General features: G+C 60.9%; 1 protein-coding gene across 10 annotated transcripts in view; it reads left to right on the top strand.

The window, feature by feature from the left end:
• LOC104011075 (ankyrin repeat and fibronectin type-III domain-containing protein 1) overlaps positions 1-14,079 on the top strand; it is a 264,593-nt gene that overhangs the window by 246,523 nt on the left and 3,991 nt on the right. For all 10 annotated transcript variants that reach the window (XM_087731748.1, XM_087731749.1, XM_087731747.1 and 7 more), the window contains 16 exons: positions 1,650-1,851; positions 2,178-2,385; positions 2,697-2,891; positions 3,160-3,273; positions 3,892-3,989; positions 5,460-5,550; positions 7,676-7,783; positions 8,026-8,125; positions 8,741-8,873; positions 10,088-10,207; positions 10,584-10,799; positions 11,152-11,318; positions 11,632-11,782; positions 12,550-12,718; positions 12,969-13,135; positions 13,704-13,914. In XM_087731748.1, the coding sequence (XP_087587874.1) occupies positions 1,650-1,851; positions 2,178-2,385; positions 2,697-2,891; positions 3,160-3,273; positions 3,892-3,989; positions 5,460-5,550; positions 7,676-7,783; positions 8,026-8,125; positions 8,741-8,873; positions 10,088-10,207; positions 10,584-10,799; positions 11,152-11,318; positions 11,632-11,782; positions 12,550-12,718; positions 12,969-13,135; positions 13,704-13,914 (2,450 nt within the window). The remainder of the gene's footprint in view (positions 1-1,649; positions 1,852-2,177; positions 2,386-2,696; positions 2,892-3,159; positions 3,274-3,891; positions 3,990-5,459; positions 5,551-7,675; positions 7,784-8,025; positions 8,126-8,740; positions 8,874-10,087; positions 10,208-10,583; positions 10,800-11,151; positions 11,319-11,631; positions 11,783-12,549; positions 12,719-12,968; positions 13,136-13,703; positions 13,915-14,079) is intronic.

Genomic DNA, 14,079 nt, shown 5'->3' with positions numbered 1-14,079 from the left:
TTCACTGTCTGTCTGTCCGGTCTTTAAGGCCCTACATTCAGATAACGCCCATGCCTGGAGGAACCCAAGGCAGCAACTCGACGCTGCGGCTTGGGCCACGCTCGAGACCTCTGAATCCGTAGGCTGAAGCCAGTGAGATGAGCGACTGGCAGGAGCCAACCTCCCCATCATTTTCCGCTTTTAAATATCACAGTAATAAAAGGTAATATCATTAAAGGACTTCTGCAGCCCACTGTGCCTAATCTGACATCAGGACGATGCACGTAGTGAGGCTGTTATTAATATCCTGCCTCCTGATGATGCCTTCATAAACATCAGCATCACAGGCACAGCTTTGCAGTAGCATTTTGGCATAACCTTCTAGACAACTGTCATGCTTTTTATCATGCTTCCTCCTTGCTTGATATTTAACCAATAAAGTGATATGGGGAAGACCTTGCCCCTAAATATCTGACCTTATACACAGGGATATGAGGTCAAAACTGAGAGAAACTGTGTTCAGTGTAGTTGTGCGAAATGCTCTTTAGACCTGATGCTCCTTGTCTGGGAGCTGTGCCACGGGCTATGGCAAGGAGGGGACCAGACGTTTGACGCCAGTGAAACCCTTGGTGCTGTAAGGGATGACTCACGGGCAAAAGCCCCACACGGCAGCGAGGCCACGCGCTGAAGCCGGGGACTTTGCCCGGTGGGGACACGAGGGTCACGGCTGCAGGGAGAGGGGCAGCTCATCCTCTGGGAAGCCAAGAAAAGAGCCAGCTTTCCTAGTGACTTGTACATATTTATCATGGCTATTTAAAGTAGAAATCAAAATTGGAGTGGAGAAAAGATTTTGTAGCTTAATCAGTGTGGATGGAGGTGAGGAGCAGCTGTGGAGCCTGGGTCTGCTGGTGAGCAGGAGACTGGGGGTCACTGGTCTCCATTGGGACCTGGTGTTGTCTTGGTGCCATTAGAAATGGCCTTTTGTCCATTCCCTGCCCTCACTTTGCTTTCAGAGGGTGTCCTTTGCTGGAGTAAAGACCCTGAGGAAAGTCACGTACCAAGGAGGGCTGAGGGACGGCGATAAGCGCGGGAGATGGGTTCCTGCAAGAAGGATGGATGTGGAGAGGGTGCACGAGGCCATCCCAAGCCAACTGCGTGGTGGGCAGCACTCACCCAGCACGGGGCTGGGGGGCTGTCAGTCTCTGCAGCCCCCACTGCCGAGGGGGTCTGGGCAGCCCATCTCTGTAGGAGCTGGATGGTGGAGACTGGGAGTAAGGAGAGATTTCCCTGGTGCGATAGATGGGGACCGGTTGCAGAACTGAGCAGCCTGAGGTTGCTTGGGGCATCCCAGCTAAAGAGCAGCGTGGGGCCAGCCCGGCCCTTGGGTCTGGAAGGAAATGTCTCACCCACAGGGTTCGTATGAGCCCTCGGGACCCCCGCAGGGCCAACAGCAGTGATGGGGAGGAGGAACGGACTGGCCCCAGCTGATAACAGATGGATGAGGGCGTTGCTGGCACCGGCATCTGCCTTGCAGCCGCTCACATCAGTGCTGCCCCAGCACTGCTCTGGCTCTCCTGAGTCGTGCCTCGGTCCAGTGCTGCAGATGTGCCTCTGCCTTTCTGGCACGTCCTCCATGCCCCGTTTCCTTACACCTCCTTGCCCTTTCCCAGGTCATCCTCCCCTAAAATGACGCAGCAGATGCGGGACCTGCAGCTGGCGCAGGCCAGGAAGCCACCAGGCCCTTCCTCGCCGAATGCAGCCAAGAGGCTCTACCGAAACCTGTCAGGGAAATTCCGCGTCAACTACACGTCCTTCGACGAGGGCAGCCTGGTGGGACGGGGCGAGAAGGAAAAGCTCCGCAAGTCCTACCTGGTCAGTGCCCGCTGGCTCCATCCAGCACTGCTGTGGCTGGGAAGATGGGGATGGAGGGTCCGTGTGCGGGTGACGCTGTCACCTGGGTGGAAGCCCAAGAGTGCATTAAGTGAAGCCACCCTGGAGCAGGTTCAGCTGGAGCTGGTCCAGGTGTTTGCTCAGCATCATTCAGTTGTGTCTGCAAAGAGCTGATGCTCCTGAGCTCCTGGGACCAGGGCAGCCCACCCTGTTTGGGTTTGTGGGGTGCTGGTGAGGGGCTAGGGTGTTTGGTGGGGTGGAGGAGGGTGCCCCATGCTCAGCCGACCTGCGTTTCTCCTTCCACCCAGTTCCAGAGCAATGCTGCCCTCTTCGAGGCCGTGGAGCTGCAGGACATAGACAGGGTCCAGGAGCTGCTGAAGCAGTACAGCCCCGAGGAGCTGGACCTCAACACCCCCAACAGCGAGGGGCTGCTGCCCCTGGACATCGCCATCATGACCAACAACGCTCCCATCGCCAGGGCCCTGCTGCAGGCGGGAGCGAAGGAGAGCCCACACTGTGAGTTGGTGTGGGGGAGCTATGCTGTGCCCGTCACCTGGGTCTCTAATATGGCGGAGCAGGGCACCCCAGGCAGCGGGGTCTTGGAGGGGAGGCAGTTACTGGGCGCTGGGAAACTGGTGCAGACTTTAGCAGGGGCTGGAGTGGAGCTGTGCACTCGAGTGGAGCCCAAGAGCAGGACACGGAGGGGAGGATGGGGTCTTGGGGTGGGGACTTAGTGCCAGCAGAGCCTGGGCTTGCCCTGACCACTTTCTCTTCCCTCCTGCTGGCTCCCATCCCGGGACCCATGGCCATGCCCACCCACCCCACAGTCGTGAGCCTGGAGAGCCGCTCGCTGCACCTCTCCACGCTGGTGCGGGAAGCAGAGCAGCGCGTCAACGAGCTGACGGCGCAGGTGGTGAACGAGGCGCCCAACGCCGACTGCTCCGAGAAGGAGAAGCAGCTCAAGGCCTGGGAGTGGCGATACCGGCTTTACAAGCGCATGAAGGCAGGGTTCGAGCATGCCCGTGAGTGCCCACGGGAGGGCTTGGAAGGCCTGGGGAGCAGCCCCTGCGCTGGGGGAAGGAGCAGGGCTGTGCGTGGTTCAGGCACGGGGCTGCGCCAGCACCTGTCAGAGGGTCCCCGCACCCTATAGCCAGGGCTCGCTGTATGGGTGTACAGGGGGTGAGTGCTCCAGGAACATGTCCCTGGGCGCGAGGGGAGGCCTAGGAGGGACACTGAGGGGTTCAGAATGACCATCCTCGCTGTAGTTGTCCCTGCGTTCTCTGTCCCCAGGAGTCCCGGACGCCCCCACCAACGTCCACCTCTCCGTGGCCAGCAGCTCCTCGGTGCAGGTGACCTTTTGGGAGCCCCTGAGCGTCAATTCGGCCGTTGTCACCAAGTACAAAGGTGAGGACCGGGGTCCCCACAGCAGTGCAGGGGACGTGCGGCCATGGCAGGTGCCTTGAGTGTGCTGGCAGGGCATGCTGGGGTGCTCACCGTGTGCATGCCAGCATGCCGGGGGTGTGGGTGGTGCTGCCAAGCCCCTGTCCGGCCACCTTTGTGCTCGAGTGCAGGAGGAGCCAGGGCTGCACGCTGCTGGGCAGCCTGGCCACCACCCGAACAGTCTGAGCTGGGCCAAAGCACCGTCCTGCACCAAGGAAAAACTCAGGGTGCCACTTGTTTGCCACCCCCTCATCCTGCACACCACGGGGGCTTTGCTGTCCTGCTACTCCTGTGCCCCTCATCCACTTATACCAAATATTTTTGGCTTCTGGGAGAACTTCCTCCATCCCCAGCTCCTGACCCATCATTTGAGGGTGCTGATCCTGTCTGAAGCAGCTCGGTGAGGAGGACTGCAGCTCCCCGTGCCGTCCCCCCCGCTGTAGCTCCCCCACTCCGCTGCCTCCAGCTCCTGCGCTGCCCACGGTCCCTCTGCAGCTGCTGGCCCCGACACGCTGCAGCCAGCCCTGGTAGCCTGTCCCTGCTGCGGGGCCACGCGGCACCTTGGGGTCTCTCTCCTTTCAGTGGAGTGGAGCTGCTCCCCCACCTTCTCGCCGCCGCTGGGGGAGGCCGTGATTGACAAGCTGAAGAACCTGCACTTCACCATCCGAGGGCTGGTGTCGGTGAGCTCTCAGGGTGCCCCGCGGGGGTCGGGGCTGTGGGGGGAGAGCCTACAGCTGGGGAACGCTGCTGGCCATGGTGCAGCCCATGGGGTCATTCCCTGCAGCCGATGTGGGGAGGGGATGGGGCATCATTTCGAGCAGGAGGAACGGGATTGTGCCGCCGTGGTGTTCAGCACAGCCTGTGGGCAGAGCTGAGAGCGTGGGGCTGGGAGAGGCATCTGTCTGTCCCTGCACGGCCGCGGCCGCCCTGGCAATGGCGTAACCCCCTGCACGGGGTGCCTGGGGACTGTCGAGTGAAAGGCAGAATGGGCCCATTCACCGAGCGCCTGATTTATCCTCTGTCCCCCACCCCGCTCCCGTCTCCACCCGTGCTCCTCCTGGGCAATAAATCAGTGGCTCGTTCCTCTGCCACCTGCACAGATTGACCCCCCGCACCAGCCCCGTCGCTCATTGGAGAGGGGGGACCGGCCCCGTCTCCATCTCTGGGAGCTCAGCAAGGTCATGGGCTGGTTGGGGCCGGGGCTCCCCACTGTTTTATCTCCCTGAGAACCGCAGGGGCCATGCTGCCTGTCAGCTGTCCCCTCCCCGGGGGCTGCTGTCCTGTCCCTGGCATGCATTGGACCAGCGGGGGGAGATGGGGCGGGATGGGGACCGCAGTGGGATGGGGACCCCGTGGCAGGGTGGAGCTTGGGATGGGAACACGGGGAGTTGCTGGGATGAATGGGGTTGCCCTTGCCAGGGAGGTGCAACGCCGAAGCTCTGGGGCGGGCAGGCAGGGACCACCAACTTGAGGAGCGGGGAAGGCCCTCGGTGCGGTGAGAGGGGCTTAGCCAAGGCAGCAGTGCTGGAGCCCCGGAGCCGCTGTTGGGGCGGGAGAGCTGCCCTCGCGCGTGGCAGGATGGGGCTCTAGCGGAGCCCAGAGCAGCGCCGCTGCAAGGAGCTGGCCCAAGCCCATCAATCATGCTTTCAGAGCTGCTTCGCAGGCTCCTGTCCGCCTTCATGAGTGCCTGGAGGCCTTGCAACATCTGGCAGCTTGACTGAGCTTTAATCAGAGGCCTTTAATCACTGTCCTCATGCCACAAGCCCTCGACAGCGTTGGGCCAGCTCCCTCTCTCCAGGGGCCGGATTCTTCCACGTCCCAGCAGGAAGGCAGCACCCCGACCCTCCAGGCTCTGGAAGCCCTGTGTCTTTGGGGCCAGAGCATCTCCTGGCAAAGGTCATTCATGATGTCCTGTCTTTCCTCTGCCTCACCCCTAAAACTGGCCACCCAGCCTGTGGGGATTCTCTAGTGTCTGATAACAAGAGCTTCATACAGCTGGGGAAGGTCAGAGCTGGTGACCTGGGGTGCAGGCTCCCAGTTTAGTACTCCTCGTGGTGTACTGGTGTACTGGGTTATGGGGGATCATCCTTCCCTTGCATGCTGAGCTGGGACTGGTGCCGGTGCGCTGAGTGTGGCTTCCCTCCTCGCAGGGCACGGCTTACTACGTCCAGGTGTCTGCCTACAACATGAAGGGCTGGGGTCCTCCACAAGCCTCTGTGCCCCCTTTCGCCATCCCTTCCAGTAAGTACCACTGGGAACCCTCCCAGGATCCGGCACCGGCTGTGGGATGGATGGGGGGAGGCAGCAGCTCCCTGTGCCTTTGGGGGTCCCTCTCTCTGCTGGGATGGGGTCCAGTGGAGCCGGGAGCAGAGGCAGCACTTGGAGTCTCGGGCCAAGCAGGGAGGCTGTGCCTGGGGCTCCGGGATGCTGCCTCCAGCTGATAGGAGCTTTGACAAATATTCATTTTTCAACCTGAAATTCTCCTGGCTGCCTGGTAAAGGCTGAGCCGTTTTAGGCAACCTGGATCAGCTCATCCTAAGGAGGAAGCTAGGAGAGAGGATGTTTTGCTTTCTCAGTTAAGAGGAAAGCAATGCAGCCATCTCCTCTGTAGGAAGGAAAAACACCTCTGGGTTTTTTACAGAGGTTTGTAATTTAGCACAGGGCAGCTTTTGGGAGGGGTCAGTCCTTACCGCCTCAATGACATCTCCCCCAAAGCGGCCAAGCTTGTGCAAAACCACCACGTGCTGAGGGGAGACCTGGTGGGATGCCCCAGCTCAGCCCCTGGAGACGCCCCCCAGGGCTCAGAGCCGTTCTGGCCCTGGAGCCCTCCCTGTGCCATCGCATGCTCTCGCCCATCCAGCCCAACCCTGGGGACCTGCATTCCTGGCACCGAGCTGGGATGGGGGTCACGAGCCCCACCGGAGACTAGCTCTGGGCTGTCAGCACTCGCCTCCCCACGCTGGCATCAGGGCAAGTGGTGCGGGGGAAAGCCACCCAATTTCACACGAGGCGCCCCAGGGTGCTGGGGGAGACAGGCCAGGAGGACCGAACTGGAAGGAGCAGCCCCAAAGGGTGAAGTTCAGGGCTGAGCGGGCTCTGAGGTGGCCTCTGCCCCTCGCCGCCAGTCCCGAGACAGGTCTCCGCTGCGTGGGGGTCCCGTGGGATGCGTAAGGAGCGGCCCCATGCGCACCTGGGGAGGCTGAGCCCGTCCCAGCAAGCGGTGGGCACACGGTCCCTGGCACCGCGCTGGCAGGCAGCGAGAGAGCAGGCGTGCTGCTGCGTGTGAGCAGCGAACGCACCGCGTGCGGGCGGAGGTGCGGGTCTGACAGCCCGTGAACAGCCACAGGGCCAGCGGCGCGCAGGCACCACGCGTAGCTCTAGCTGCAGGTGCACGAGCACTATAGCACCGGTGTGGAAAGATGCAAAAATACATTTAATGTATGTGAATGCATGGAGCAAGCCTACCCATGTGCTGCATGGCCCTGGCTTTACCCTGTCCTGGCAGCGGGTGTTGGTCATGTTTGCACCCTCTTTAAAGCCCTTCGCCATGCCACACGGGTCACGTTCCCCGTGACCGAGATCCATGCAGCATCGATACAGAGTACGGCTGAAGTGAATCAGACATGAGTGGGTTTTATTTATTTTTATCTCCATTAATATTTCTCCCTTCCGTAAAGATCCCTCCCTGGCCCAGCAGAATATAGTCAGGCACCTCCCCGGGTGTTTTTAAAGCTCCTAAAAATAGTGGCGAGCCCCAGCCAAAGTTAACAGAGCTGAACTTTCCATGGAAAACAGCAGCAAGCAGGACACAGGGGGTGTTTAAAGCAATTAATGTAAAGCTAAAGTAGAAGCGCCGGCGGGTCCCCGGCCCCACTCCTGCTCCTGCTGCCATCTCGCAACGGGTGGAGCTGGCAGGAGAGCTTATTTATGTGTTTGCCGAGGTGAGCCTAGCTCTCGGCACTCACCCGGAGAAAGCTGCAGCTCCGGGGAAGACCTGGAGGAAGACACTGGAAAGAATTTTATTTTTATTTAAGGCCAGTGAAGCGCGGCAGCAACAGATAGGACCTTGTTCTTTCCCTCTGCCCTGTCCCCGCCGTGCTCCGGGTTGGCTGGTGGCCGTGGGGTGCTGTGCAGAGCCAGGGTGCTCCTGGGAAGAGGGGTGCAAAACCGGGGATCTCCCAAAGCCCAGCCTGCCCAGAGGTGCCCAGCACCCATGACTGCTGCTGTGCCATGCTGTGCTGGTGGGACGCATAGGTGGGGTGCCAGGAGGTGACCTGCCGTGGTCAGGAGAAGACGGGAAGCCTGAGGGGTAGGTGCTGGGGCGATGGGCCAGGTGCTCAGGGTGATGCTGGTTTGTCCCCCACAGACTGGCGGGAGTACGACGGCCGGGCTCCACGGCGAAGGGGACAAGCTGAAGCTCTGGACCATCTGCTGGGCCAGGTGAAGACCGTCCACCAGCACTGCGTTTGTCACGGTGAGTGCACGGCACAATGCTGCAGGGAGGCTGGGGTGGGGGATCCAGCTGGGCCACCCTGGGTTGTGATGTGGGCTGGGGTGGCACCAGGAGTAGATCTGCCTCATGGGTGAGCATAGCAGGGGGACAGCTCAGGCAGTGGAGACCTTGGCAGAGCCTTCCCACCAGGTTGGCATGCTGTGCCACGGGCTGGCGGCATGGCCCTTCATCTGCTGCAGCGTCCTCTGCTCTCTGCTCCCCAGAGCCCTGCAAGAACCAGCCCCAGAGCAGGAAGCACTCGGTCTCCAAGAGCCTCAAGCACCTCTTCCACCCTGGCAGCAAGTTTCTCAAGACGCTGAAGCGGTGAGAGGCTGATGTGCGGGGGTTGTGGAGAGCCTGTTTCCCACTGGGGACGTGTTGCTGCCCGTCCTGGGCATGGCCGGGAGCTGCGTGCACAAACCAGGGACTGGAGAGTGCTCAGAGACTGGTCCTTGCCTGGAGCGAGCTGGTGGTGTCAGTGGAGATGAGTCCCATTGCCCAGAAATCAAACATTTCTCCTTGGTGTTTCCATTTGGACTGGCCAAGCTGCACCCGTACCCAGACCTCTGCACCATCTCTGAGCATCACCCAACATCCCACCCTCCTTTAGACCCCACCACCCTCCCACCACCCACCTTCACGCTTGGCCTCCAGGCACCCCAGCGCGTCTCCTGCACAGGCCTGGCCCCATCGCCCTCCCTTGTGCTGGCCGGGGCATCGGCCACGGCACAGCTGTGGCATTGGCCAAGCTCGCCTTGCTGGCAGCATTGGGTTCCTGTTCCTGCTCCTGTACTGACCGTGTGCCTCTTCTGCCACGGGCTGTTGGAGAGGAGCAGAGACCTGGGGCAGGGCATGTCTTCTGCCCTTGGGAGAGAGACCCTTTGGGAAATGAAGCTGGCAGCTGGGGTGACACCGAAGTCTGTCTTCCCTCCCATGCAGCGGCCTCTACCTGACAGCCATCTTCTACAAGGACGACAACATCCTAGTGACCCATGAAGACCAGATCCCTGTGGTGGAGATTGATGACACCTACTCCTGCCTGCTCATGCAGGATTTTCTCTGGTTCACCAAGGTGGGTGGCCCAGGGACCCTGTGCTGTGCGCTGGGGCACGGCAGCAGTGTGTCTCCTGGCACATCTCTGTCTGCCTGGTCACCACCCTGGATGCTGCTGAGATGATGGCCAGCACGATCTGCAGAGCACCTTCATTGCAGCCCCTTCCCTGGTGCTGCCCGTGCAGGCAGCTGTGCCCATCGTGCGTGGGGTGCTGTGGGGCTCTCTCCGGGGCTGGCTGGTCTGATTCGGGGCTGGGAGCAGCGCCAGGGGCTCCCCATGTGCACAAAGTGAGCACAAGCTACTCGCACCAGAGACACAACATCTGGCAGCTCCTGGGCTTCCCGTTGTTGCCTCTGGGACCTCCGCTGTGCCTCTGCCCTCCCGTGCTCCACGGGGCAGAGCGATGCCAAGAGCTGATCACAGCCCAGGAGTGCCAGGGTGAGCCAAGCGGACATCATGCACCGCTGCTGCCTTCAGCTGGCAGCAGCTTCCCCGCCACCCCGGGCGCTGGGGCTTGGCGGCACAGGCAGCCTGCAGGCTTGCTGCTCGACGGGGTTCAGCATGGACCGAGAAACCACCAGGGAATGGCATTTCCACCCCAGCCCCTGGAAGCCCAAAGGTGGGCGATGGACTGGTGCCATGCTGGGCAGGCTGCGTGCCATGACGGGTGGGCGATGGACCAGCGCCACGCTGGGCAGGCTGCATGCCGCGACGGGTGGGCGCTGCCTCTCCACAGGGATGCCAGCGGCTTCTCAGCTGTTTAACTGCTTCACCGCAGCATCCTGCTGCGGCAGCTCTGCCTCTGTCGTGCAGAGCAGGACGTGCAGGCTGCTGCTGCCTGGTCCTCCACTGTCAGTAGGCTTAGTGAAGGGCAGGTGGGCAGCTCAGGGCCAAAATCTTTTGGTGGATGGTCCTTATGTACCGAGGGAGAAGGCTTTCTCTCCCTCCTTCTCTTGGCTATTTTCTACTCAAACTTAAGAAGGTCTCAGTCCTAGATGAAGACAGGTACCTGAGTGGACACGGCATGGTACTTCCCTTGGGTACAGGCTCCGGAGGCATCTCGGGGTGCCTGTGGCATAGGAAATCACACCCCTGCTGAGCGGTGATATGTGCAGATGCACATTCCTAACCCTGCCCAAACAGAAAGGCAAATGGATTTCCCCAAAACACCTTCGTGTGAACCAGCTGCAGGCAGTGGTGGCCGGTGGTGACGGCCCTTTGGTGTTCTGCAGGTGTCGTGCATGTGGGACGAGATCCTGTGGCTGCGGCAGTGTGTCACCGTCTCCCAGTCATCCTGTTCTTGCATCCTGCAGACACGCTTCAAGATGCTGCTGGCCATCTCACAAATGCAGGTGAGGGTGGGCCTGGCGGGGAATGAGTGGTTTTTGGGGGGCGTTGTGGGCCAGGCTCCCTTGGAAGCAGCACACGCACGTGCCACAGCCAGGAAAACCTCAGGCTCTGCCAGTCCTGCCCACGGCTCAGCCAGCAGCAGGACCAGGTGCCCCTGCCTTGTTGTCCCTGGCAGGACCCTGGTCGTGGGGCAGTGGGGTGTCAGGCTTCATGGCAATCTGTCGTGGCATGACTGTCAGTGGATGCTTTGCTGGGCAGGCTGGTTTCCAGCAGGCAGAGGGGAGGCCCCCAGTCGCATCGTGGCTGCCCAGACCCACAGAGCCTCCAGGATGTCCCCTGACCCACTGCTTTCTCCTGTCCCCCCATCCCATCGTGCAGGGGCTGCTGGGCATCCAGGACCTGGGACAGGTCTTCTTTGAGCCTGTCAAAGACAAACAGGGCAACATCCTCATCGTCACCCTGAAGGAGGTGAAGACCAACCAGACCTTTGAGAGCGTCCGTTGGGTTCCTATCTGCAAGCTGCAGACCAGCCGCAAGTCCGTGTCCTCCCCGGAGGAGCCCACCGCTCTGGACACGCTGCTGATCTCCGTCCAGGTGCTGTACCAGTGCAGTCGTGGCAGGGGATTGCAGTGGGCTCCTCTGCGGGACCACCAGCGCTCCCTTCTCCCCCTCAGGCTGGAAAGGCTGTGGCAGAGCCTGGGCTACCGAGGGTTTGGTGCTGGCTGCAGGCAGAGGGGGAGCAGTATCCAACCAGCCTGCAAAAATCCTGTCGCTTTGAGGGGAGGTGTCAGACTCGTGACGGATTCAGCCCGGCAGCGCCAGATTGTACCTGCTCTGCCGCTTCCCTTCTGCTGGCTGGGCCGGCTGTGCCATGGCAGCCGGCACGAGGGCAGGAGAGCGCCCTGCTGCGAGGGCTTGCTCAATCCAGCAGTGCCTTTCTCCTCAGGACAAGCTGGCTTACCACCAGCGGAGCAGCCATGCCCTCTCCCCGGGCCTCTACCTGGGCTACTTGAAGCTCTGCAGCGCCGTGGATCAGATCCGAGTCCTGGTGCCGGAGCGGCTCCCCAACATCCTGTGCCATGTCAAGATTCGCTCCAACCCCAACATCTCCAGGTGGGGCTTGCACGGCAGCTCACCTGGGGCAGCCAGGCTCCTCTGTCCCATCCAGCCCGAGAGCACCCATCACCTCCCACTTCTGCTCTCGGGCTCCTGGCAGAAGCGTAATATTCCCTCTCAGCCCCGCTGCCTGCCATGCAGGGCAGCCTGGAGCTGCAGCAAACCAAGGTCCCCCTCTACCTCCACAACTCCTGCATCCCTTGGGGTGCTGCACCATCTGGGGAGGGACAGCCAAGCAAACACAGCTCTGCACGTTCAGGTCCAGCCCGAGCTGCTGCCTCCTGCACATGTCTGTCTCTCCCTTCTCTAGGGAGGAGTGGGAATGGCTGCAGAAGATGGCCAGCGTGGAGGAGCCTGTTCCTGCAGAGCCAGAGGCTGAGACCTCCCAGAACCACTTGTTTCAGGAGCTCCAAGTGGCCATCAAGGAGCTGATGACCCTGGTGAACATCCCATTGCCAGAGGTACAGGCAGGTGCCAAGGTCTGGGGAGGAGGGAGGGGAAGGAGCCGTGCAGCACCATGCTGGTCACTGCAGCAGGCAGGGTACCGCAGCCCCTGGTCCGTCTTTGGGGGCCTCAAGCATTGATTAGATTTTAGTCCCATGCAAACAGAAGGCAAGTGGTGGACAACCAGCATCGCAAGCATCTGCCTGCCCAGGGACAGTGTCCACAGGAGCTGTTTGTCTTACCCTCACATGCACCTCCGAAGCAAGGATGGTGAATCTGGGTTTGCGTTATTGCCTGCCACGTGGTTTGGTCCTGGGCTCAGCCCTTGCAGCATGAGACTGGCCCAGCTCTGCCCCTCCAAAGCAGGATGCTCCCTGGCCAGCCATGGGATGGAGCTGCAGCCTCGCCGGCCAGACTGCACAGGGAGAAGTGCCTCCTCCACCACGCTGAGTATTCACTGGGAAGGCGACCACCAGCCCCAGTGCCAGGCCTGTGCTTCTGGCCGGGCACCTCTCTGAGCAGGGCTGAGACCGTGGCTGGTGGCGCTTCTTCTCTGAGACCCTGTTGTAGTGCCTTTGACCAGTACTTCAGAGACTTTTAGGAGAAGTAAGAGAGAAAGAGGGGTGCGCAGATTATGCCAGAAGCAAGGAGCCTCTGGCTGTGTGCTGAAACAGCAGTGTCCCCTGGCTGTGAGTGGTCCCTGAGGACTCCTCTGCAGATGAGGACTCGGAGGAGAGCCCACCAGGTGATGTTTGCAGCTGTTACCTGCAGTGTCTTCTTGCAGGCCAAAGATTTCCGTCTGTACAGCCAAGAGGTGCTGGACTTTGGGGGCCAGGTCTCTTTCCTGCTGCTGCTGCCTCCGTCGGACGACGTCTGCACTGCTCCGGGCCAGAACAACCCCTACACCCCTCGCTCTGGCTTCCTCACCCTGCCGCTGCAGATCTTCGAGCTAGGTGAGGAGAGAGAATGCCAAAACACAACCTTACTGGTCTCCTTGTCCTCTGAGACCTCCCGAGAGCTGGGATGGGCAGTGAGGTGGGCTGGAGCTCCCTTACCTCCCCCAGGAGAGGAGGGGTGGAGGGGGATGCTGAGGGCTCTCCAGGTGGGCTAGAGTGTTGCCTTCTCCCTGTGTTGTGTGAGTGCGGAGGAGCATCTGTAGGCCATCCACAGCAAGGGACCTGATATTTTTCATTCCCTTCCCAGTCCACTTCTTCACGTATGACCGGGAGTTCATCACCCAGTACTGCCAGGTGTCTGCCCTCCTGGAGCTGGAGTCGCTGCTCTCTCAGCAGAGCCTCAGGGAGGCCTTCTCCGATGCCGAGCTCTCCACTGCGAAGCAGAGGCACCAGCAGGTTCAGGACTACATCCAGGTACGTGGAGCTGGAGCACGCTGGGAGGGAGCCAGGCTCAACGGTGCCCATGGGATGTGGCCAGGACAGTCCTGCCCTGGACGAGCTGCAGGAGCATCCCTGCCGGGGCTGTTCAGTGGCGTTCCCGACTGTGACCCCATGGGGTTTCTCTGACACGGCAGATGGGCAGCTGCAGGCAGAGCTTCGTCTAGCAACTTCTTATTGCAATGATCACATAAAAAATCCTGATTAGAGAGCCAGAGGCTCCTGCTTTGCAGGTCCCCACCTTGCTAGAGAAGGGCCTGGAGGTGCGTTTTGGGATGGACGTGCGAAAGAGCACCCTGCGCTGCCCCCTTTTCCCAGCACCCCTGCCTGCAGCAGGCAGGTCCTGCTGAACCGGCAGCTGCTGGTGGTCAAAGCAGCATCTTCCCACCCCAGCGTACTTTCTTGGGATTTCCTGACTTGAGGATTCCCCCAAAGCTTTTGCCTCTTGGGAAAGGTGTAGGGGGGAGCCTGTGTTTTGCTGTGAGGCTTTTTTGTTGCTGCCATTTGCTTTTTGAAAGGAATCCTTCATTTCCTATTTTGGCAGCAAATGGAGGAGATCTGGCGCGAGATGCGCTGGATTATGGATGCCCTGCAACACGCCCGGTACAAGCAGCCCTCCTGCGGGGTGTCTCTCAGCGGCTTCCTCAGCGAGGCCGGTGGTGCAATGAAGGAGAAGACCCGATCCACCTCGTCCCACCTTGACTACCTTCCCTCCCCGGCACCCTCGCCAGAGACCAGCTGTAAGCTCAACTCTGGTAAGGACCCAGCTTTGTAAAGCTCCTGCCTGGTGGGCTCAGGGGGCTGCCCGTGCTGGGGGGAATGGGAGGGCTGCTCTGGCTGGCTGCACCGTGGGGGTGTAGGCAGGGCTGGCGTCAGGAGTACGGGCAGGGCAGTCAGTCTCGGTTGGGACAGGACCTGCT

Source organism: Nipponia nippon, unplaced genomic scaffold (genome assembly GCF_047370975.1).
Source record: "Nipponia nippon isolate SJK-2023a ecotype South Korea unplaced genomic scaffold, ASM4737097v1 scaffold_5, whole genome shotgun sequence".
Lineage (NCBI taxonomy): Eukaryota > Metazoa > Chordata > Aves > Pelecaniformes > Threskiornithidae > Nipponia > Nipponia nippon.
Note: the sequence above shows the minus strand (reverse complement) of the source record. Positions and strands in the feature narration are given on the sequence as shown.